General features: G+C 49.9%; 1 protein-coding gene across 3 annotated transcripts in view; it reads right to left on the bottom strand.

Annotated features, from left to right (window-relative positions):
- Nucleotides 1-682: 682 nt before the first annotated feature.
- MAP6 (microtubule associated protein 6) overlaps nt 683-25,134 on the bottom strand; it is a 66,921-nt gene continuing 42,469 nt past the window's right edge. The window contains exons 2-4 of one of the 3 annotated variants that reach the window (XR_010917169.1): nt 18,898-19,111; nt 15,971-17,086; nt 683-854 (exon numbers count right to left, since the gene is read on the bottom strand). Coding sequence is in view for 2 of the 3 variants with exons in the window: in XM_067533262.1 (XP_067389363.1) it covers nt 785-854; nt 16,890-17,086; nt 18,898-19,111 (481 nt within the window). In the remaining variant the exon portion in view is untranslated. The remainder of the gene's footprint in view (nt 855-15,970; nt 17,087-18,897; nt 19,112-25,134) is intronic. The other 2 variants (XM_067533263.1, XM_067533262.1) reach the window with 2 other exon arrangements.

Genomic DNA, 25,134 nt, shown 5'->3' with positions numbered 1-25,134 from the left:
ATGATGCCCCGAAGATATTTGACTCCCATGATGTATTGCAATATCTCAGCAAGAAGGGAGACCGTGGTGCATTATGGGAAATGTAGTCCCACCAGGGAGCCTGGCCTATAGAGGAAAATGGGGGCATGAAGCACCCAAACTACAATGCCCCTGGGGCACTGTGGCAGCATTTCTCAAGTGAAATTTTGGGGGTTTGCTTTTCCCCCAAAAAATTTTCATCCTGCTCTAGTGTTTAGGACTTGTATTGGCCTTCTGCCTCCCAGTGAATTTCTTAGTAAAAAGCACAAGATGCTCTTGACTGCAGTATAAAGGCAAGGGATTCTAGCATCCTGTTGAATATTGTGTACAGCCTGCCAAATCAAATGGCAGCCAAATATGAGTTTTTAAACAGCAGTTATGTTGCATTAATCCTCTGAAGATTTCAGAAAGAACTGCTATCCCTATTACTTCTACTCTTAGGATAAGCCCTAAAATCCAATATGATACCTGCATGAATCTGTCTCCTCTCTGCCACTGTACCTCAGTTCAAATCAGTGGCATTTCACCAATGAAAGTGAAAGGAGCATCAGACTCATTGGCTTTCCCAGCTAAACCAACTATAAACCCTGTCATGACCAAGTAGAAGAAATAACGCTGACGCTGATGTAACATTTCAGTGACTGACAGGCAACAGACGATCCCGTTCAAAGCAGTTCACTCGTTTTATTGTACGCCATAGAACCAGCCACGTTTCATGCAGGCTATGTGTTTGTCCCAGCGGCCACTCAGAATGAAGTGCTTCACTTCATGTGGGTGGGTCCTGGGCTAAGGGACTTGGTTCCTGGTCTGTAGCACCGGTGGCTTTATCGAGGGTCCTGCAAGCAGAAAAAAAGAGTCATTCCACAGCTGCTAGACTGAATCAATGACCACAGAACACGCCCTCCCCCTCCCCACTCAACCACAATTGCTATTGGCCTAGCAATGAATCACTGCGTGGCGTGCGTTCATTTATTAGACACCCAATAAATGATTCATACGTTTGCTGTAGAGATGATGGGCCTGATTCTGTGCTCATTTAGGGACTGATCTAAAGCTCATTGAAGTCAATGGGTGTCTTGCCATAAATGTCACCGGGCTCTGGGTCAGGCCCATACACTTGATTTACTACATCTGTGCACTTTCATTGGCTTCAGTTGATTTGTTCTGGGGTTAGGCACAAACAGGATCGCCCCAATGGGAAGCCATGAATTGCTATGAAGAATGCTTGCCAATTGATTATAACCTGCATAGGAAATCAAAGAGGGTCTCGCTGTAAAATTGTACCACCAGTAAACAGTGTGTTGCCCTCAAAGCGAGCGATGAATGCTAGTGAATGCCCTGTAATGTAAGGGTGCTATCAATTCAGGGGTCTCATCTGCCCTTATGGCATCCTGGCGTGCTCGGATCCTTCCATGTCATTAAAATGATTGGCTTTAATGAACAGCAATTGCCTGAAAAAATACAAGCCAGGGTTTAGGGTGACCAGTTAGCAAGTGTGGAAAAAGGTTTTGGGGTGGGGCGTAGGGGTATAGTTGTGTATATTAGACAAAGCCCCTAATATTGGGATGGGCCCAATAACAGCGGGATGTCTGGTCACCCTTCCAGGATTCCACTCTGCCACCACCTTTCCTGTGTACATTCAAGCATCCAAGGGGCAAGACAGGCCCCGTTTTGGGGTTAACCCAGATGTTGGGCATCAGTATTGATGAGAGTGCCATAGGGGCCAGCTCCTCGCTGCTGGAAATTGGCAGAGCGCCATTAAGAACGCCCCCCCCTCCCCCCCCCCAAGGTCAGACCAATGGTGCATCTAGCCCAGTATCCTGTCTTCCGATAGGGGCCAGGTGCTCCAGAGGGAATCAATAGAACAGGTCATCATCAAGTGATCCGGCCTGTGGCCCATACCCAGCTTCTGGCAAACATTGGGGGTCGATGCAGCTATAGCCAGCTGAGGATCTGGGCCTATGCGCGAAGGAGGACAGGCCATGGGAGCGCCAGTGCGAGCTGCTGCATGCCAGGGGTCAGCAAGTGGAAGCAGGCGGGGAAAGGAGCCTGGGATCAGGTGACCGTATTTCCCAAAGGGAAACTGGGACACAGCGTGAGGTTAGTCTGAGCCCTCACCCCCGTATGGGGCGGCCTGAGCCACTCACCCAGCCCTGCTCCTCCTCCGCCCCCCCCCCCCCCCCCGCTGTGGGGCTGGCGTGGTTGCTCGCTCGAGGCCTCACTGCCCTCCGTTTGAGAATCAGGTCGGCATTTCACCTGAGCCCTGCCTGCTCCAGCATGAGCTCCAGCTCGCCACTCAGCCCCCCCTGCACATTCCTCCGCACCCCACTTTTGTGGCAAACGTGGGCCTTTGGCCCGTTTGCTCTTGAAGGTGGAAAGAGCAAACGGGAGAAAAATCCCATTTCTGCCCAAAAAGTCAGGCCTGCCAGGACAGGGCTTAAAAAAAAGGGATGTGTGGTCACCCTGAGCTGCAGGGAGGATGCTGGGGGAAGAAGCCGAGGGAGATCAGGGCAGTAGGCACAGGTGCCCATGGAGGGGGGGAGGAAGAGGGCTGTGGGGTTTGAGTACAGCAGGGGAGAGCTGGAGGGAAAGGATCTGTGGGGTCAGGAAGGGATCCACGCTGGTCAGTGTTGACATGGAAGTAGGCTCCCTGGGACCTCGGGGGGAGAGAGGTGGAGTGGGTGGAAGGGCTCGCTGAGGTCACAGAGGTGGACTGGACAATGCAGGTGGCATCCTGGCCAGATATAAAGTGGCTGCTGTCCCCTGGCGGCGTCCAGGTAAAACAGCTGTGCCAGGCGCTGCCCTTTGCAATGAGACTCATCCGCAGGCCTGGTCCAGAGGTACAGACCAATGAGAGCTGGGATTAAAAGGCAGGGCCTGTCTGTGGCCGACACCCTGTCCATGGGAGTGTGCGGGCAGCAGCACCTGCCCAGCTGATGGAATCCAGTGCGACCCTGGTTTGCAGCCTGAGAGGGTGACTTTCCCTGCAAGAGGTTATCAGCCAATTCAGGCCAGAAATTGGGCTGGGAGCTGCTCAACTAGGGGCAACCTCAAGCCCATGTCCAGGGTTTGCCTACCTCCACACTGGCAGCAGGGAGGATTTTTTCTGCCAGAACATATCGGCAGGGCCCTGTGGGCACGTTCCCCATCCCCCAGAGCAGTCCTGGAGTGAGATGGTAACGCGACTGGTTTCCTGCAGGGGCAGGGGGTGCACAGTGAGAGAGCTGAGCCTTTCCCACCTGCCGGGTGCCATAACTTGGAAGGAGGTGAACCCATGAAAGAGGGGAGCCCAACAACTAAGGACAATGGCGTCAGTGGCAGGCCCACAGCACCTCCCCACCTGGCCCAGTCAGGTTAGGATGCTGCACTGAGTGCCGGGGGGCACGTCTACACTGTATCTGGGAGCTGGCCTCCCAGCCTGGGTCCACAGACTCCTGTTAACATGCTCAAAACAGCTGTGTAGACAATGTGGCTTGTGCCAGAGCTGGGGCTCTGAAGCCAGGGGTGGGGAGGGCAGAGCCTGTGCTCCCGCCCATAGTGCATGTTCAAAGCAGCGTCTACACAGCTCTTTTTAGGGCACTAGCGCAGGGTTGAGAGGTTCTCACCCAGATGCAGTGGAGACATAAAGTCCTCTTGGCATCCAGCAGCAACAGCCATGCAAGTTCCCCTGCATGACATGATGCAAATATGCCTCAACCAGCAATGCACAGGCAAGCTCTTCAGCTGATTTACACTAGCCAGTCCTCTTCTTGGATGGCTTGTGTCCTGTCCGATATTGAGACAAAACCGGACATGGTTTTTGTCCAGTATCAGACGGGGATGCCATTTTGAAGAGGGGGGTGGAGTGGCGCACTCTTCAAAATGGCTGCCACTGCCAGGCGTGACCTCATGCACACCACGTATGTGAGGTCATGCCAGCAGGGCAAGGTCACGCCGGTGGGGCAGACCACCGCCATTCCTAGAAGTACCAGAAGGTCCAGTATGCCGGGAATGGGTCAGCGGACACCCTAGCGACCCACACTAGGATTGCAAGGGCCAGTCAGGCGCTCAGGTCTCCTCTAGGAGCTGATCTGAGACCACCAGCGCCTTTCTTGTAAGACACTGAATGGCCATGAGCTGGTAATGTCCCAGCAGGCAATGCACCAGCCTCCTGGAAGAGAACGGGTCTGTATCCTACCTCTAGACCCAACCTACCCCTTCATTTGCATCCTTCATGAGAAACTGAAATAAGAATATGGTGTGAGAGTCATTTCCAACAATGCACAAGTGCTAACTGGGGAGGGCGGTTGCATTAATTCCCTGTGAAAGTCCTTGTAGAAACCACACACACACACACACACACACACACACACGTCCAGTGGACCTGTGCAAAGTGAGTCAGGAAGGTGAAATATCTACCCTCAGAACAAAGGGTGGGTTGACAGAAAAGCCAGTTCCGGGACTAAAACTAGCTCAATTGCTTGCCTGTGTGTTCAAATTTCCTGTCGTCGCAGCCAGGCAAGGCATTTGTCTGAAGTTCTTTGCGCTCTCACGGGCCAGCTGTGGCAACGTATCCGCCAACAAAACTGGGGTCGCAACAAGTTCGCGGCAGAAATGAATGCTGTGCTGTGACAAGGTGGCAGCTCAGTGCCCTGCGGACTAGAGGGATGCTCGGCAGCAGCTCATCACGCTGGTTACAGACATGCGAGCGCGTAGGAAAGAGATCTGGCCGGAAATGCAGGGGCTTAGTGGTGAATCCTCAGGTGTCTTCACAGGCCAGCATTTACCAGCTGAAAACACCAGCCTGAGATGCTGGCTGTCACACACATAAGCCCTAGCGTGCTAACAGGCGCTTGGGACGCTGGCCCCCAGCTGCAGTGGCGACGTGCCCCCAGGCACTCAGTGTAGCGCCCTAAACTGACTGGGCTGAACGGACGTGCTGTAGGCCGAACGGGCCCACTGAGGCCCTTGTCCATCGGTGTTGCGCTCCTCTCCTTCCCAGTTACGGAAGATGGGAAGGTCTCAGCACGCTCGCTGCACCGCCTAGCCCGATGCCTCTCGCCCGCACAGCACCACTCCGTGGGTGTCACACCAGTGAGGTGCCTCATCCTGGCTTGCCTCGGCGTAAACGTGTTTAGATTGCACGGACCTAGCGCCGTTCAAACCAGGGGGCCAACTCCAGCGCTGGGGGCTGGCCATGGACCTAGGAGGCAAAGGACCGAGCGGCTCATCCGCACGCTGAGGCCGACGCATTTAGGGAGAGTCACTTAATCATTTGGTGCCTCAGTTTTAAATTGGGGCTCTGATATTTCACCACCATTGTGGAGTACTTTGAGCCCTTCAGATGGAAAAGCGCTAGCGTGCTGCTGTGCTTTATTGCTAAGGTTTAGCTTTGGTAACCAAGGCGTGAGCTGCTACGCGTTCCTAACGAGGAGAGGTGCGGGTACCCAGCTCAAAGAACCAGGGTCCATGCATATTCTTGTTCCATTTCGGCCCTGGAGCTTTTGTTCCTAGCTTCTCCATCACTGCATGTTCTTCTATACAGAGGGCCTGGCCTCAGCAGGCATAGCTCCACTCCAGTTACACCGGCGGAAGATCTGCCCCCAAACTGCATGGCCTTTATGTGCCTCGATTCCTGATCGGCACACGGCATCATGAACTCGGGGCTAGAAACACACTGGGGATCTAGCCCCCCCCAATGACTAAACACCCTGCGGCCCAGCGGCACCCAGGCTCCCATGGGGCCAGTTACACACCTAAGAAAGGGATTCCCGGAAGGCAGGATGCTGCGTGGAGCGCCACCGACGCTAGGCAGTAGGGAATGCCAAGGAGAGGCGCTGGGCAGCAGCATGCGTGCGAGCCAGCCCATTACAGCCACAGCCCTGAAGTTACTCACCTGGGAGGCAGACGACTCGGGTTCAAGTCCCTGCGCTAAATCAGGGATTCAAACCTTGAACTCCCACATCCCAGATGAGTGCCCTCACCCTTGGGTGACTGGGTAGACCGGGACAGACGCATATCCCAGCACCGCCCCCTCGCTATGTCTGCTCCTGACCCTGTGTGTGCAGGTGAGGGATGCTCTGAGCACAGCGACCAGCTCAGGACCCACACACAAGGGAGCTGGGGGGGACGCCTCGTTGGAGAATTCTTAGGGCTTAGGTGTGAGTAACAGCTCCCAGCAGCGTGGCCACACCAGGACCTACGCGGCTTTGCGCTTGCTCCCCCGGCAGAACTTTAGTCACCGAGGGCCTGCAGGGTTAGGCGTCAGCTGAGCGGTGGTTTTATAAATGTCATTGACACCTAAATGATGGACCTAGCTGCCGAAAGAGTTGGATAGGTGCCCAAGTCCCTTGGTGAATCTCGCCCCCGGTCACCATCTGCCTCCTCAGTGAATGATCCAATTTTGTGGCACTGGCCAGTTTACTCACCTCCCTGTATGTGTTTTCTCTTTTTTATGAACTTGTTTACAGTCAAAAAATAAGTCGACCTAAGAGACATCGACTTACGGCCACCACAGTAATTTCCCCCTGGTTCCCACCTGGAGCCAGCCCAGGCTTCTCTCTATTCCCCACTGGGAGCCAGGGGAAGCAGTTCCAAGACGAAGCAGCACAGGATTTCTTGCCCCTGGGGAGCTGCCCTGGCTTCTGGCGCCCAGATGGGAGCTAGCAGCCGGCAGCCTTGTCAATTTTGCAGCTCAGTGAACTTGACAAGGCTGCCCGGCTCCCAGAGGGAGCTGGCGGAGAAGCCACCTAGGGCTTTTCCCCTCCTGGCTGGGAGCTGGGGTCCAGCCACCAAGGGTTTTTTGCCCTGCTCCCAGCTGGTTTTCTTGTCAATGTCAGGGCTCCGCTGGAAATTGACACACGTGACAGATAACTGCTGATGTAAGGGAACGCAGCGTCTACATTGACACTGTGTCACCCTATCTATGCCGACATAAGCCCTACACCTCTCGCCGAGATGGTTTTATTATGTCAGCACAGCAAGGGTGTTACATCAGTGGGAGGAGCGTTTGAATGTGCACACCTCCACTGTTTTGTCGACAAAAGCTGACTTTTGTCGAAAAAACGCTGTAGTATAGACCAGTGCTAATAGATAGAGGTTGTGTGGTTTAGTGGATTGCGCCTGAAGATGAGCACTCTTAAATTCCTAGCCTCCTAGATTTTAAGGCCAGAGGGGTCCATTAGGGTCCTCGAGTCTCCGCTCCTGCACAGCACAGACCCAAGAACCTCACCCAGTAAACTCCGCCTCAAGCCCATAACTGCTGGTTGAGCTAAATTCTCATTAAAATCAGTTGTAACCCCAGGTCTGCAAATGTCTTGCTGTGCGGCCTCAGCACATCTCTGAGGCCTAGATCCTCAAGGTAGAATCAAAGAATCGTAGGACTGGCAGGAACCACAAGAGGTCACCTAGGCCAGTCCCCTGCACTTGTGGCAGGACGAAGTATTATCCAGAACATCCCTGACAGGTGTTTAGGTATTTAGACTCCTACATCCCCTGTATTTCCATGGGAGATAGGCACCTAAATAGATTTCAGGGTCTAAACTAGGCCTTAGCCTCTCTGTGGCTCATATGTAGACTGGAGAGAATAATACCATACTTAGCTGCCTCTTCTGAGACATGTGAGCGTTCACTCGGTAACATTTCAAAGTGCTTTGTGTATACAGGGCCTCCTGTCTTTGAATAGCACTGATGGACTGACCGTGGCACCAGACAGGGAAAGCACGGGGGAGGAGGGTTAGATCCTGATTCCCTTACTCACAGCAGATATCCGCTTGACGTCAATGCAGTGTCAGCTTAGTACTCAGTGAGAGGAAGGGTATCAGCAGCTCACCTGTATGAGCACTAGCTAGCATCAGAACTAAGGGGACCAGATCATCTCCTGCATAGTGACAGGCTCCTCTCCGCACATCTCCACCTCGCTCCCCAACTCCCTCCCGTGTCTCACGCCAGACATTGTACCTGGCTTGTTTGCGTGGCTGTCGCTGGCACTTTATTCGGATGTCACTCAATATTACAGATCCTGAAGGAAATCTTTTCACCACTGACTGGCAGGCTCCCATTGGTCTTTTACTAACTGGCTGCCCTTTCTCTATTGCTACCTACAGCCAGTGATCGCCTTGTATGCAAGGGCAGGTCTCCAACTGGAGTCCATTAGGAGCAGCAGGTGGGTGTTGGGTAGCAGGTCAGTGAGTGTATCTCAACATTGCGACCCACCTCCTCCTTATAGACTAATTTGTTGTTGGACGCTGTCTGACCTGAGCAGCCAGGATGGAGCTGTGACTCTGACAGGCACAATGCAGTCCCGGCTCTGCCCCTCACGATGGCAGGCTGCACGGTGCCTGGGCTGAGCCCAAGATGAGCGGGGTGAAACAGAACAGTCTCAGACTCAGGCTGGGAACCGCCCTGTTGAAACCCACCCTTGAAATGACTCCTGCTGCTTCCTCTGGAAGCAGCTTCTGCTTTGATGCCCACGGCTGCAGTTTTTTGATGGGGCTCCGGTTGCTGTCTCTGTTCTGGGACGACCTTTGCTTTGACCTTGGCTGCTGTTGTGGCTGCTGCAGCTTTCCCAGCCTCCACAGCGCCAGGTGCCCTGACGAGTTCCTCTGCACAGAGCCCAGTGTTCTGCCAGCCGCACCCGCGCTGGCAGGGCCGAAGGACACATTACAGCTCTGACAAGGGAGGCCTCCTCTGTAGGGGCTGGGTGGGGCCCCCCACGGCCGTAAGAGTGAGGTGTGTGTACAGCAGTCCCAAAAGGCTGCTATGACAGAGTAGTGAGGCCAGCTGCTGTCCAGGCAACCAGGACAGACAGCCAATTCCCTGGCAGACTGGGGACGGCGGTGCTCACGCTGGACAACAGGCGGAGAGGGAAGCGGGGCTATGGAGGGGTGAGCGGCCGCTATTTAGTCCCCTCAGTTCTATAGCGATGGACGTACAAGCTCAGCGAAGGCCCGAGGAGCTCACAGGGCCCAAGACAAGGCATGAGACAGGAGGGAGCGGGGCTGGTGGAGGGAGTCCTGTCAGAGGCGGGTTTTCAGGCGGGCTTTCAAGGAGAAGGCGCGTAGTGGACGGGGAGAGGTTAAAGGGCGGGTGGGGGAGGGGAGTGCATGAGAGCACCCCCGAAAGTGACAGCGAGGAAAGAACGTGGCGGGAGCACTAATGAGAGAGAAGCACAGCGAGCAAGATGGGCAGTAACGTGATGAGAGCAGTGGGGCTGAGGGGGGGGCTGCGTAGGGCCCTATGATGGACATTGAATTTGACGCAATGAGGGAAGGGAAGCCAGGGACAGAAGGCCTGTTCTGGGTGGGTTGCGGGGGGGGCAGGAGAGGGGAGAATTGCAGAGCCGCCTGCTCAGTGAAGGGAACTGGGGAGGGACTCGGGGAGGCGATGGAAGCTGGGAAGGGGGTGACGTGAGAAGAGTGAGCTGTTGCCGGTGACCTTCCCCTGCTCTGAAGGGTGGCTGAGCCGCGGTCCGTCCTGAGAGGGTCCCAGGGTATCTAGGCTTCCCCAGTGAGAGGAGGTCACCGTGGGCGGTCAGCTGGCAGGACTGGGGCTTTAGGTGCAGGGGGACCAGCAGCTCGCCGTGCAGCACGGAGAAGCAGCTTCAAAACAGCACCCGCACAGCCCTGTTCTGATCTGCAGCCGCTTCCCCCGGCGCAAGTGGAAACGTCTGCTGCTGACACTGAAAAACACAGTGCAAAGTCCAGCCGTTTTGGCTGATGTCGGTTCCCAGGACTCACCCAGCCCTTTCAGCTCAGTGAGTTTCCGTGAACGGGCAAGGGGCCGAGAATGAGGCCAGGCAACACGCACATCCCAGGCCACGGAGTCCTGCTGGCCCAGGGAGATGTGAAGAAAAGCAAGTGCTTCCCAAAGGGACCCTGCAGGACTTCGGACAGCTTGCTTTAAAAGCCAACGAGGGTGGGCGATCACGGGGAGTGGGGCATCATGAGGACAACCAAGTCGTTGCAAATTCAAACAAACTTTTATTGGAAACGAATTTTCTCTTTGCTGGTAAACATTCCTCCCGGCTGTTGCTTATGTTTTCTTTGCCTTAGCCACTGTCTTCCAGGACAGCATGGACATTTCCATCCCGTAGCTCACTTTATGCCGCAGACTCTCCACGGAGCGAGCTGGCATTCGAGAAGCCCATAGGTCCTTTCGGTCCACACGCAGGTTTGTCATGTCCCCTCCACTCTGACGTTTCCTGGGTACGTAGCTTTTCACAAGGCCACCTGCAACAGAAATCAGTGCTATTTACCAGGAGTTTCCACACTGCACAATGAGTCACCAGTCATCAAATGCCAGCCATTTATTACCCGTCCCTGCAAACCTTTACTCCTGTGAGTCATCCTAGTCATTTCAATAGGTTTACTCACACGAATAAGGATTTGCACGATGGGGTCCAAAACCCACAATTAAATCAGACTTACCAAGGAGCTACTGCAGATCGGTGACCAAGATCTGGCTAATGTCTGATGTCTAGAAGCAGGAAGCATCGTGTATAGTACTGGTGATAATATTCTGAGTGCTAAATGCATATTCAAGTCCACAAACGTTTCTTGTTCCAGGGTAGTTCTTTAGTTTGTGATGCTGCAATTATTGCAAGAAGAGCGCCGTTATTCCAAGGACACTGGGAAACACCAGCAATGACAGAGATATTTGCCTTGACATTCCTGCTCTCTTTGGCAGTGGCAGATGACCCAATATATCCTAATGCTTGAGACACAAAAGGCAGGACTCATCTCTCTGGGTGGCACATCAAGCACTGAGATACTCATATATGCTTGATTTACTTTGCCTTTATTTTAGCCCTCAGGAATTGGGAATGATAGTTCAATGATTTGAAATTTTCAAAGATGATCTGGAGATTTAGATATGCAACTTGGAATCTCTCAATCCAACGCCATGTTTTAGCCAATTGTGCAATCTAAACGTAGCCAACTGTGAAGCAAAAAATCTAGTGCATTTTGTCAGATTTAACCTATTTGCTCATGTTCTGGCTGGTCAGCTATTGGTAGCTGAAGCCAACCTCAAACATTCAGGTTTCAAGAGTGTAATGAATTAAAATGGACCATTGGTAGTTTAAATTTATACATTTCAATATTTTTTGGTTCTTTCCTCCCCTGAATGCATATCCAACACTAAGCTCATTCGAGTGAGCTCCTCCACATCTTAAGTGAGCTACAAAACACATCCCTTTTTAAAAACCACTTGTCCTCAGAGCTTTGTACAGTCAGTCTCACAAAACCCCTGTGAGACAGATAAATTGTGTCAGTAAATGACGTGCTCAGTGGTACACAGCGAGTCAGAGGCAGAACTGCGATTAGCCCCCATGGGTTCCCGGTGCCTAGGACTAGCTTTCATTTACTAGGCCACACAGTCTCTTCAAAATGTATCGTTCCCATATGTAGCTCTTGAAATTCATAGCAAATTCCAAGAAGCAGAATAGCACAACAAAGCCATGTTTCACAGCACTGAGCGTGGTGGATTCTGCCACATTCTTGTGGGAATGCTAAACAGAGGTGCTTCGTGATTGCCTGGTAGGTCAGATCAGGGTGCATAAATGTTGGGCATATGAAAACAATCCTGATTAGCTCCCACAATTACAAGCAAACACATCCAAAATTCATACTCTTAATGCCATGTTTTTCCTGTCTAGCTACCAGCTCTAGCTGTGTGCAAACATGCACATTCGACCTGTGGCTGTGACGCGCTTAGAGCAATTGAACTGTTTTAAGACTGTACGGTTGTAATGCATGAACACAGGTTGGTAGGTGTGTGTCTGTGAGATGTTGCTCAAGCTACAACACGGTGTTGTTTTCAGCTCTTGATGGAATGGAATACATTTAGCAGGTTGTTTGGAGTCTAGGCATAGGTGTGAAATGTGGTTGTACATACGATACAATGTCAATTTTTTTCACATGGGCCAGTTTCTCAGCTGATGTGAATGGGCATAGCACCACTGAAGTCAACGGAGCTGTGCCAAAAGACACAATCTGGGCCCAAGGACAGATGATTTTCTCCATTTGAGGATCTGTCACAGTGTGTTAATGTAGCATTCATTAAAAGACGAAATAAGAATAGAGATAATATTCAAGGCAGACGCTTGCAGATCTGGATTAAAAAAAAGCTGAATTAAATTTTCTGGCTGTTCACAATTTGAAGGCAAAATATCACCCCGCCTCCCCTTCATCTTTTTTCCCAGCTAGCAATCACATTTACATTACTATCTATACCAAAACTTTGCACTTACACAGAAACTTTCATCCAAAGTGCTTCATATTCAGTTAATTAATCCCCAGAAGAAAACCTTGGAGGTTGGATATTATTACCTCTAAATGAGTAAACTGAGGCACAAAGAAATTACTCTGTGACTTGCCGATAGTCTTATAGAGAAAATCAGTGGCACACAAAACAGAACCCAGGAGTCTTGGATTCCCATCCGCGGTTCAAAATAAGACCACGCTGCCTCCCTCATGTATCCGATATAGTGCATGTTCCAACGTGTATTTTTAACCCTTTTGTAGCTTAATTATCACTGAAAAAAGGACAGGTAAAACATCAATATTATTTCCCCAGCAAGGATTTTATGGACCCTGGTCAAAAATTTGTTCAGTTTCATTTAGACTGCCTGTGCAATCAACCTGTCCGTGGTCATCTATGTATACGGACCAACTTGTGAATGGCACCATCCCTTCCCAACACATGGACATGACTGTTGGCAAGATATGACGCAAGCGCTGGGATTGAGAGTACAATTCTGAGTTTCTGGGCTTGTGGTTGAGGATGTGCCATTGCTAGTTCACCACAGAGTCGCTTTCATTTTAGATGATCATGTCAGAGGACCCAGAGGGTACGTTTCTGGTCTAAGGGCCCGAGGCAAAATCCATTGATGGCAATGAAAAAAATTCCCAGTTGACTTCAATGGGCTTTAAGTGGCCTTGTTTGAATGCCAGGTATAAGTGCTAATAACTCAGCCATTATGGAAGAGCACCTCTCCTCTTCTATATTGGGATCCATTTCTGCGGCCCTGCTGCCTGGGCTCTGAACAGCAGCAAGGTGCCCAGCAGTCTCCTATGAACAGGGACACAGAGCAGAAGACCTCTGTTCAACACGGCACCGATTAGAAATAAAAACAAAACTACCTGCGCCGTTCACATGACTTCACTGTCCATCTTCATCTCTGCCAATGTTTAGCTCTCAGTTCATGCTTAATGTGACTTTAGCAGTCCTCTGAAGAGAGCCAGATAACAGAATCTCACTGTTATCTCGGCAATCTGAAACTCAGCCTGGCTCTCCCAAAGGAAAGCTGCGTAACATTGGAAAAGGTGCTTCCTTCACTTACTCAGTTGCGCTTCTTAGCGAGAAAACAAGATCAAGACGGTGGGATTCGTCTTTAGCATTTATTTATCATTGAAAAAACCCTTTGAGCAAGCAAAGATCACAAGCACGTCACAATCAACTGGCTATACATTAATCTTTTTTTTTTTGTCATTCTCATACTAACAGCAAGAATGAAGTAGCACCAAGAGGCGGTGTGCTCAACACATTACAGAGACAATTTGTGATATGCAACCAAAGCCAGGCCACAAAATATTAATTAGACACTTCCTATCTGCCTCCAAGAGGCAAGAGTACATGGGATTCCTGGGCGTCATGTATTTACAACAGAAACATTGCAGATGAGGAAGCGGATGATTGATTTGCAAAGCAGTCGGGGGAAAAAGCCCCTTAGCATTTAGCACCATCTTGCAAAAAGGAGTGACAGCACAATAAAAAGACACGGTGAAAATAAGAAAGCAGGCGTTCAAAGCATAAGAATTCTCACAAAGATAACACAAACACTTTTTAACAGTAAAAGCAAAACATATTACAAGTTGGCAATGAAATAGAACAGCCTTTGTGGCGGTTGGAAACACAAAACCAGAGAATAAATTCATGCCAAATGAAAGCAATAAGCTGAGCATCTAAAGTGAACTTGAATCAGCAAAGATTTCATCTCCTTTCTGATCAATGTTAAATTAACTGTGTGGGTATTAAGTCTCAGCAACTAGAAAGCAGGCAGAGGGCTATATACTGTCCTAAATCCATGCACACCTCTGACATCAGTGGGAGTTCCATCACAGACTAAGGCAAGATGGGGCCCATAGGACCAAATTCTGTGCTGAGATACACCTCACGTAACCCAACACCTGCTTTTATTATTCCTCCTAGGACTTATCATTGGGCCAAACTATGCCCCTGGATGTCTGCCCGGGGCCCTCAATAGTATGCACATCTAGAGACAAAATTGGGCCTATCCAAGGGACTTACTACTAAACCTCTTAGGGCAAATTATAGTCCCATTGACTTTCAGTAGACTTGGCACTTAGTGAAGCATTAACATGGATGCTAATGGGTAAGCATGTCTGATCCTCTGCAATGAATGTGTACAATCTCTCTCATGTGTGATGGAGTCAGTGTTTCTGGCTATCGCAAACCACTTCTACGCTTTACTGACATTGTCTAACTGCTCTGACACGTCATCTCCTTCACTGTTGCTATCCTCTAGCCTGAGATAAGAAGGTATGTAACTGAGAAGTGTAAAGATGAACGGGAGGCATCTGGCAACACGCCAAGAATCACAGAGTCTTTGAAGCTCAGCTCTTTCCGAAAAGTTAACAAACATCAGTTTTGAGGCACGGTACTGCGAGCTGCATTATCCTTCAGTCAAATCCTTTGCTGAGCTACTCTGTGCCTAAAGGCAGAACTGAGATTTGCGGTTGCGCAACATCCATCCGATTTCTGAGCACTCGGAATAGCGATGACCATTATGGACAGTTCAGTGAGGGTCTCCATGAAGCATGCACATCAAAAATGCGTCACATTCGCAAATAGTGCCACAGTTTTATTTCCTGGAGGATTTCCCTGGTTTCCTCCTAAATCCTGGAGGTATATATATGTATATACACATTTTTTCCACATAAACATCCTGGCTAGTTCATACTACACAGTTCTAACACAGCTAAGCTTGGAAATACACCACTGAATTCAGAACATTACACTTACTTATACTCAAATGCTTTACGCTGTTAGCACAAGGCAAACAGGAGACATTACACAATACACTAAACTTCGCATGTATTCATTACTCAGGCCAACAACGCTTGTTATTCATGTAGCATAGAGCTTCCCTCATCTTTAGAAACCTTCTTACCCTTCCATCGTGGCGCCCTTTTTCATTGTTCAGAGATACCAAATGACAAGCATTTAGATTCTGAAAATTGAAATTGCCACCGCCCCAGAGGAAAAAAAAACTTTTCAGTCCACATCTAATATATTCCAGAAGGAAAAATATTCCTTTTTCAAACACCTCTACAGCGGTATGGTTCTGGAGCTCTCACCTGACATCTTCCCCAGTTGCTTTTGCCCAGTGAAATCGGCAAATTGGATTGAGTTATAGCAAAAAAGATTAACCAAGGCCAGTCACTCTTGATTCCTACAGCTGCTCTGCAGGTTTATTACCAGGTGATTCAACAGCTCCGTTTTGTCAACCAGAAATCAAGCCTGCCAGGTGCTTAGCTCGCTCAGCTCTCACCGAATCATGAGCCGAACCCTGAGACCGGCACTCTGGGCCAGACCTGCAGCTGGTGTACATTGAGATAGTTCCATCGATTTCAACAGAGCTGTGCAATTGACACCAGCTGGGAAATGGACCCTCTATGTTTACTGAGTCACACTGAAGTTGGTGGGAATTTACCAGAGTAAAGACACAATAAACACTGAGTTGAGACCTCAGGGATTTGGCCAAGTTGGAGGTTAGGGCTACAAACAACTGGGTCATGGCCCCATTCATACAATTATGATCCACCATGACTTAACATGTAGGTATATTGAAAACTATCGTGCCTGTGACAATTTTCTAGCAGTTTGGATGAAAATGCAATCAGAGCTAACAATGGTGACTTGCTCCATTCTACCTATAAAGAAGCCACACCTGCAAATTGAATCCATTCCTGAAACCTGCTCCTACTCCTGTTGCACACAAGATTCATCTGCATCTGAAAAACAAAGGAATCGGACCAAAATCCAAAACAAGTCAGAAATCATCCAAAGATGCAGATCCTGAAAAAGGATGGGGAGGCACAACCTGCAGAGTCTGTCCTGACACCTATTCAGGAAATCTTTGCAACCAACTGGACGCTCTCTGCACCTTCCTTCACTTTCCATTCTGCTGCAACACAGGGCCAGATCCTGAGCTGGTGTAAATGGTCATGGCCCATCTACACCAGCTGGAGATGTACCTCAAAATCTTTCCTTACAAGGGATCTGATCCTTCATCACTTCTTTGGGCCAAACCACCCATTGATGTCTCTGAGAAGAATTCTGCTCTTAGTCAAAGTAGTGTGAGTCTGAAGTGACTCCACTGAGTTATGCCGGGTTTACAGGGCCTGATCCTGCAAGATACTGAGCACCTGGTCTGTTCTGTTGATGCCACTGGGAGTAGACAGACCTCGGCACCCCCAAAGGGCACTGGGATTGGGAACAGAACTGAGCACCAGTGGAACAAATGGCAGCGTTAAGCGATCAAAGTACTGAAGGATCAGGCCCAAGGAAAGAATAAGCCATTTAATACATTTGCAGTGCACAATTAATTGAAAACCTTTGTAATCCTACAATCCTCTGTGCATTCTACCCTCCTCGTCCTCTCCCCATGGTTTGGTGTAGATCTGTGTCATGCAGGCAAAGCAGAAAACCTGACCTCTGAAATGAGGATTCCTAATCCTCCTTGGAAATAAAACACAAAAGCTTCTAATACAATCAGAACAAAAGCAGATTAGAAGCCTCTAATTAATTTTGTGGCCTTTATTTAATAAAAGAAAAAAAAAGAAAGAGAAAAGTGCAGTAAAATTTACTCTTTAGCCTCAGCCAGTTTATTGTTCATCTCTTTACTTTTCTCCTTGTCCTCTGGCTTTGTTCCGCTGGAGCTGTCAGCGCTCTTTTTCTTGGCAGCCCGGCCAGATGCGATCTGCTTGTCTTTGGCCTTTTTCAAGGGCTTATGGCTCGTTGTTGTCTTTTTTGGTTTGGAAGTCTGAACACTACGCTTCTCCACCTGGATGGACGCAACATACAAACCGCCAACACAGAAACACACAGGAAAAGGTAGAAAAACAGGATTTAGAGAGAGACAGCATCAAAGCGACGGCAATGTTTGTTTAGTTATGTTCAGCATGTAAGAAGAGCTTGTCTACACGGAGACTTTGATTTACACCCCAGCTTGCCTCGCACTAAATCTCTGAGTAGACAAGTCTGAGGCCAAATGCTTAGGTAAATGCCATCTAGGTACAAAGGGTCAGCCCCTCTTGCATAAGGTAAATTAACATAGTACCACTGAAGTCAATGGAGCTACACTGATTTATGCTAGCTGATTATGTGGCCTGAGATATCTAAGGAGTTCCACTCATCAGGAGACATCATTCAGTGCCTTACTGTATCCGTTTAAGGATGCCGTCCAAGTTCTCATTCTAATGTCTCTGTAATGCATGTGGCTGTCTGGACACCACCGAGGAAAACAGCTGTCAATATTCAGCATCTTTGTTAACAATAAAAATAATGAGAGTCCGGTAGCACTTTAAAGACTAAACAAATTTCTGCAGGCATAAGCTTTCGTGGGCTGCAACCTAGTTGCATCTGACGAAGTGGGTTGCAGCCCACGAAAGCTTATGCCTGCAGAAATTGGTGAGTCTTTAAAGTGCTACCGGATTCACGTTGTTTTTGCTGTATGCAGACTAGCCCGGCTGCCCCTCTGGAACTTTTGTTAATAATGGGTGCTATGGTCAGCCTAGCAAAAGGGGCTTTTTGATGTCGTATGTTGGACTTCCCAGTTTTTGAGGAAAACCCAGAGGGAGGCAGGGACACCCAGTCAGTCACTGGAGGAAGGGGGCCCATTTTGTCATCCCCTTTACTGGCTGATTTGGGGAGTGGCTGTGCAATCGCATTAGATGTTGCCTTTCTTTGGGATAATACAAGGGAAATGGTGGCCCAGAACAAAGGGCGGGGGAAGAGTCTCCGGTTCCCCTGTTGGACACTCTAAAAATTCTATACTGTAGCCATTGTTTGGGAGGCTGGGGGCGGGCGCAGGGGAGGGCTCTTTATTCTGCTTCTTTCTCAGGTTGATGCAATGGAGGAAAAACCCATTGGGATGCCTGGAGCTCATCCGCTGACAAAAGAAACAGCAGCACCCGAGCGCGGACTTGGAATGATATCAGAGGAAGGAGTGAAGCAAAACCCCGGATCCAGCCCATTCTTGCTCCCAAACTTGGGGAGAAGTTGGCTTCAGAATCCCACTGGAAGCAGAATTTCCCATCTGACTCCCCTCTCTCTTCATATCTGGCCCAAACAATACCTCGAATAACTGCACAGCTTTAAACTCTGGGACGAAGGAAAAAAAATCCAGACCCCAAATTTTACAGATCGGATCCAGTTAGAGATCCATCCTTGGTTGCTGCAAATTGGTGCAGCTCCACTGAAATAAATGGAGCCGGGTCCAAGTACAGCAACTGAGGACCTGGCCCTGAATATATTCCTGGAGCTGAAATAAAAGAAGGTAACGCATTTGTAGCTTTGTGTTTACCAAGTAATAATTGTCTACATTCGAGATCAGGGAAATGCGAAGGCAAAGACATTGTTCTGGAACCAGATCTTGCAATTCAGGATCACTCCACTGACTTCAGGGCAGCTATATTGATCTGCAGCCCTGAGGATCTGGCCCCATGCTTCTTACCGGGTTGTCAGAGAATGATTCCTAATAGGCTCCCCGGCCAGAAATGAATAAGCCATGGGAAGTGGAATGAAACTAGGCGGCGTTGCAAAGTCTGCTGCAAACGCCTGTTGGCCCGTGGCCCCCTACACTGTTTTTCTCACCTTTGAAGAGTCTTGAAAGGGCTCGCTGTAGAGGCTGCGTATCCGCCTGCGGTCGATTAATTTGTTGTCGGCTGATACAGGCTTATTGGGCTCCCCCTTGAATTGAGAACTGTAACTGGTTTCGTGGCTCACTTTCTCGTCCGGGGGCTTGTACTGAGACTTGGCTTTTATAACCTTGACTCGGTTGATGTCTACCCAAGGTCTGAATTCATTTCTAGGGTTCAAAAAGAAACAGGACACAGAAATTAAAACAACGGGAAAAGGGGTGAATTGTGGAAACTGAACTGACCCCCCTTTCCTAGCAGACATCTCGTTGGCTGGCCCTTCCCCGATGTATATTCTGCATTTTGAAAACCCTATTACCATAGACATATGGGGCCAGAATTGCCAGAGCTGAGCATCCACCAACTCCCATTGGACCTGTTCCACAGTCTATTGAAGTCAATGGGAAAACTGCTACGCGGATCTGGCCCTACTGAAAACAAAAGTCCAGTGACGGACCGATGGGGGGAGCGGGAGCAGGGGCAGGAGGGGGTCAGGCCCTTCATGATGCACAGCGGGCTGGGGGGCACAGGAGGCTCTGAGGGGTGTGCGGACGGAGCCCAGGAGCAGGCGGGGGCTGGGAAGCTGTAGGTGACCAGGAGCAGGAACTCTCCCCTCGTCCCCGTTATCCTCTGGCAGGAGGTGAGGCTATCCCACCCGGTAGGGGGAGCCAATGCCGGATCTGATTGGGCTAGGGGGCTGAAGCTGGAGAGGCAGGTGACGCGTGACCGATAAGTGTGGGGAGGGCCGCGGAATGAGGCTCTGCCGTCGCCATGAGTGCCAGAAAGTCCCTAGGGCGCAGGAGGAGGAAAGCGGCATGTCCCTACCTGGAGGTACAGCCCCCCTCCCCGGGGCAGCTAGGGAACGGCACCATTTGGTGGGAGCTGGGGACCCCTCTGCCCTGCACGGGGGGTGCATGAGGCCTGGGGGGAGCGCAAATGCAGAACTGCTGCCTAGCTCGTCAGTCCCCAGTCTGTAGCTGTGCATGGGATTCTTCTGTCCTAGGTACAGGACTCTGCACTTGTCCTTGTTGAACCTCATCAGATTTCTTTTGGCCCAATCCTCCAGTTTGTTTAGGTCCTTCTGTGTCCTATCCCTACCTTCCAGGGTATCTACCACTCCCCCCAGCTTAGTGTCATCTGCAAACTTGCTGAGGGTGCAATCCACCCCATCCTCCAGATCATTAATGAAGATGTTGAACAAAACTGGCCCCAGGACCGACCCCTGGGGCACTCCGCTTGTGACCAGCTGCCAGCTAGACATGGAGCCATTGATCACTACTCGTTGAGCCCTATGCTCTAGCCAGTTCTCTATCCATTTTATAGTCCATTCATCCAACCCATACTTCTTTAACTTGCTGATAAGAATACTGTGAGAGACCGTATCAAAAGCTTTGCTAAAGTCAAGGTATATCACATCCACCGTTTTCCCCACATCCACAGAGCCAGTCACCTCTTCATAGAAAGCAATCAGGTTGGTCAGGCATGACTTTCCCTTGGTGAATCCATGTTGACTGTTCCTGATCACCTTCCTCTCTTCCAAGTGCCTTAAAATGGATTCCTTTTACAATACTGGCAAATGAGTGATAAATATTGGATGCTTGAAGGATCAGAGTGGTGCAGGGAACGAGTGCAATAGCTTGGAAACCCTGGTTCAAATTCCTAATAGGTTACTGATGAAAATATGTTTGATGGTCTTATGCTGTTCCACATTACCTACCATTCCGGAAACATCGATCTTTCCAAGCAAAATAGTGACTGTGGTGAACCTGGGAACTTAAATTCATAAATCTCCTGGACACTAAAAACCATGGACTTAACAGAGGCACTGGCTTTATGGCTCATTACCACACTTTGCCCTGCTCTGCACTACAGAATTACTTCCATATAATTATGTCACTCAGGGGTGAATAATCCACACCCCAAGTGACGTAGTTATACCGACCTAAGCACTGGTGCGTTGGCAGGAGAGCGTCTCCCATCAACACAGCTACTGCCTCTCGTGGAGATGGATTAACTAAGCCGATGGGAGAAGCTCTCTCCTGTCGGTTTAGAGTGTCTTCATTAAAGCGCTACAGAAGCAGCTGCACCGATGCAGCGTTTTAAGTGCAGACCTGCCCTCAATAGCACACCCTGCTGTCTGATAACCTTCTGCAGAGGTGTGAATTACCCACTTCAATTACCCACTACAGCATGTGTGAACCACTTATGCTTAACAATCTGTCCCACTTTGTAGTTACCTTGGACTCTCTGCTTACCTTCTCCACCTCTGAGGAAGAGCTCTGTGTAGCTCAAAAGCTTGTTCCTTCCACCAAAAGATATTACCTCACCTACTTTGTCTCCTAGGACCAACACGGCTCCAACCCACACTGCAAACTAGCTTGCAGTGTCAAAACATAAAGTACACCAAGGTTAAATCCTGCCTGTGGCCAGCACTGAACAAATTAAAATGAAGCTCTTATTCTACAGCGTTTGTATATCCAAGAGATGTTGCACTGAAACAAAAACTGAGGCTTTGTTCAGAACAAAGTGCCCCCTTGTGGTCTGCTATGGATCCATGGCATCTTTGTTGGGCCCTGTCAGCTGATCCTGGAACAATGAAACAGATTCAGCCTTGGAGTAAGTGGTTGCGATTCTGAAGCTCCCCCGTTCCGATGTAATATTTGTATTGGCCCAGAAGTGTGCTAGGCACCTTGCAAACAGGTGGGAGCACAACATTCCTGTCTGGCGGGGCCTACAGGCTAACAACATGATGTAATCTATGTTATGCTTCCACGCAGAGGAGACAAAGACGTAAGATGCCTCCTCGCTCCCCAGCACTGGCTGCATGTATTGCTGGAGTGAGACAACAGCCTCCACAAAGCCACTACTCCGCCTCCAGCATCAACAGGTGAGGGGGGGAAATTGGGCATGCAGGGCTGGGAAATAGTTGGAGCCTTGGCTCCACCCCTCTGCCACAACGTGCCAGTCAACACAGATGAGCGGGCAGCAGGATAAAGAGCTGGTGCAGAAGCCTTCCCCCTTGGGCCGTGTGGGAGAAAGCAAGCTGCCTAATCACCACACACAGCCTCCTACAGCCACCTCCTCGCCCTAAACAGGCAAGGTGAAAGCAAAGGTCGGGGAAGGACTGCAGCAGCGAGCATGTGTGAGAGAGAATGGGCATGGCACAGCCCCGGTTAGCCCCACAGTTTTTGTTTCCGATTTTTTCCCTCCCTTAATTTTGGGGAGTTCGTTTTGAAGGAGCTATTTCTTTCGGTGACAGAGGGGCAGCAGGCCACGGAGGAACTAGATCCCTTGTTCTCTATCCAGCCCTGGGCGCAGGTGAGGAAGATCTGATGAGAACTAACTGAAAATCACGGACATCACCAGTATAAAAGCAGCGTCTGTGGAATTAGACGACCACTGATGGGCCAAACCCCACAGTCCTGCCTTCAGCAAAACTCCCACTGATGTTAACGGGCGTTTGACCAAGTAAGGACTGGATCTGACCCAGAATACGCACCTGAGTACAATGACCAGCATGCCATTGCATCAAATCATACAGTACTCTGCCCATGGGTAATATTCCAGATAGCAGTCAGCGATAGCAGTGCAGATAGCAGTCAGCGATAACAGTGCAGATAGCAGTCAGCGAGCTATCTGGCCTGGTTATAGGATACACCGGGCCAGTGCCAACATCCATGAAATCTAATGGTGCTCTAGCTATTGACTTCAATGGAATTTAGATGAGGCTCCAATTCTCCTGTTGGCTAGATGGATTCCCAGTGGTTATTTTCATTTGTATTTTAGTTTTGATTTCCCCTAGTTAAAGGAGACTGCAGGGGAAGGGGAAGGGGAACTGAATACCCCCCACACATGCACCTGTGTGACACTGGCTTAATCTGATCTCACACTATGGCTGGCAGCCACCGCAGGAGATGCTCACTGAAGGTCACTCAGGCACTGCTTTCTTCCATCTTCTTCAGCTTTTGCAGCCGGCGCCTACAGGGGTCAGGATTAACTGGTTCGGAACAATACCATTTCAAGCTGCAAACCACAGGGCTTTCAAGAGAGGTTTATGCTTGCTGAAAATGGGCATAGGCTGTTCAATTAATTCTGCACCCAAAGGGGGAGATCCTACTGTCAGTTGCACTAGTGCTAATCCAGAGTGACTCCACTGACACCTGTGGAATCGGCATCTCCCCCCTTCCAATGTATCTGTAAGCAAATGCTACAAACAGAGCATGCCCATGTAACCTTTGGTTCATTGTGTGTTAGAGATCCCACTCTAGTGGCTGGTCCACAGGAGATAGGAGCCTACTACAGCTACCCGTGAGAGGAGTTACTCCTTGGGTACGTCTACACAGTGGCTGGGAATAGGATTCCCAGCTCGAGCAGACGTAGGTGTGCTAGCTCGCCTTGAGATAGTGCCTAAAAATAGCCGTGTGGCCACAGCAGCATGCATGGCGCGAGTGGCAGAATAACTCAGGGGCCCATAGGCCCTGGCCAATTTGGGGGCCCTCACAGGAGCGCTGGAACCTCTGTAGAAGTGGGGGGCCACCGCCGCTGGAACTGCGGCCTCGCCCACTGCTCCTCCTCTTCCTTCCAGGGCCCTGACCCCTGGCCAGGCTGGAAGCCATGGTAAGAGCTGCCCTGGTGGGAGGCTAGGGTGCCTGAGAGCAGCCCCTGGTCCATATCTCCGCCCCCTGGAGTGCGCCACCCAGGACAGGTGGAGGTACTGGGGCTCCCTATAGCAGCCCAGGCTCCCTAGGCAGCTCTTACCACAGCCCAGCTCTGGCTTCTGGCCAGGCCAGGGGGTGGGGCCTCGGGGGGGAAGAGGAGGAGCTGGGGGCGTGGCCAAAATGTTCTTTGTGCCCAGGGCCCCAGTAAATCTTAATCCACCTCTGGGTGGCAGCTTGGTCTTGGCACCCAAGTACAATGCCACCCTGCTCCCTGAGTACGTGCTCCGGAGGCTAGCCCGAGCTTCTGCCCACACCATCACGCCCACACAGTTCTTTTTATACACGCACTTGAGCAGAGCTAGGGTGTGTATGTCTACCCGAGCTGGGGCTCACACCTCCCAGCTGCTGTGAAGATATACCCCTTTGGGTTAACTGCTCTTAGCATGTCCCATTTTCATACCCCAGAGATGACCATCATTGTATGCACTATTGGTTCAAATCTATCCACTTCCTAGATCTTCCCGACACCATCTCCTCCCTCCCAGCCCATGGTTCTCTCCGCTCTAGAGACACACTTCAATTTTCCTTATACTCTGGTTGAAGCTAGCAACATCCATCTGCCAGCATGAATCATAGACTCATAGGGCTTGAAGGAACCTTGAGAGGTCTTCTAGTCCAGTCCCCTGCACTCAGGCAACCAACAGTGTTTACTCTGCATCTTTATTCCGGGTTGTAAAAAAACCTTTATACAGGGTTCAACACTTGAGCTTAGGATGGCTTAAAAGTAGTGCCTTGAATCCATATGCAGGAGCCTAGAAACTGCAGTCCTGTTACAAAAACTTTGCCCCCAAAATGTCAGTTTTGAGCAGACCCAGCCAACCTGTAAGTGTACTCACTCCGCCAGAGTCTGGGCAATAGAAGCTGGATGTCCGTGATCTACCTTGTGTTGGAGATGGGGAGTTAGAAAAATATGTTCATGACGACACAACGATGCACAAAATGATATTTAGCAAAGGTTTAGAACTTGGAATATACTGGATGCATTTGCTACCCATGCCCATGTTTTACCTGCCAGCAAACTGTTGTTGCATTTTTAAGTTGCAGACTGATGAAGGAAGGCTATGACTCAATGCAGCATTTTTACTTATAGCTGGGGCTTAGAAAACAATGAACAGGATAGAATCCCAGTCTCCGGCTCTATCCACCCAAAAATACATCTCCCAGACTCCTTCCTCATTGTGATCAGACACTGTACGACTACTAGCTTCTAACACTGAATTCACTTGGACAGCAGTGTTTGGGCTGCTAAAGAGGTGGGAGCTATACACATATAACTAGATAGATTAGATAGATGGATAAATCACTTGTTAAGCCGCACATCTTGGACCATACTAAGTGGCACTAGTCTGTTACTAAAAAGAAGCTGCATGTCACAGGTTAAACGCTGGCAAAATTGGAGGAACTGATACAACTGTGCAGTAGGGAACATCATAAATTAAAGCAGAAATTAAAGCCAAATTTGAGAAGGTGCTGAT

The sequence above is a fragment of the Emydura macquarii genome, unplaced genomic scaffold (genome assembly GCF_026122565.2).
Source record: "Emydura macquarii macquarii isolate MOO-44397 ecotype Brisbane River unplaced genomic scaffold, CSIRO-AGI_Emac_v2 contig_3328, whole genome shotgun sequence".
Classification (NCBI taxonomy): domain Eukaryota; kingdom Metazoa; phylum Chordata; order Testudines; family Chelidae; genus Emydura; species Emydura macquarii.
The sequence above is the reverse complement of the archived record's forward strand: the minus strand, read 5'-3'. Positions and strand labels throughout refer to the sequence as shown.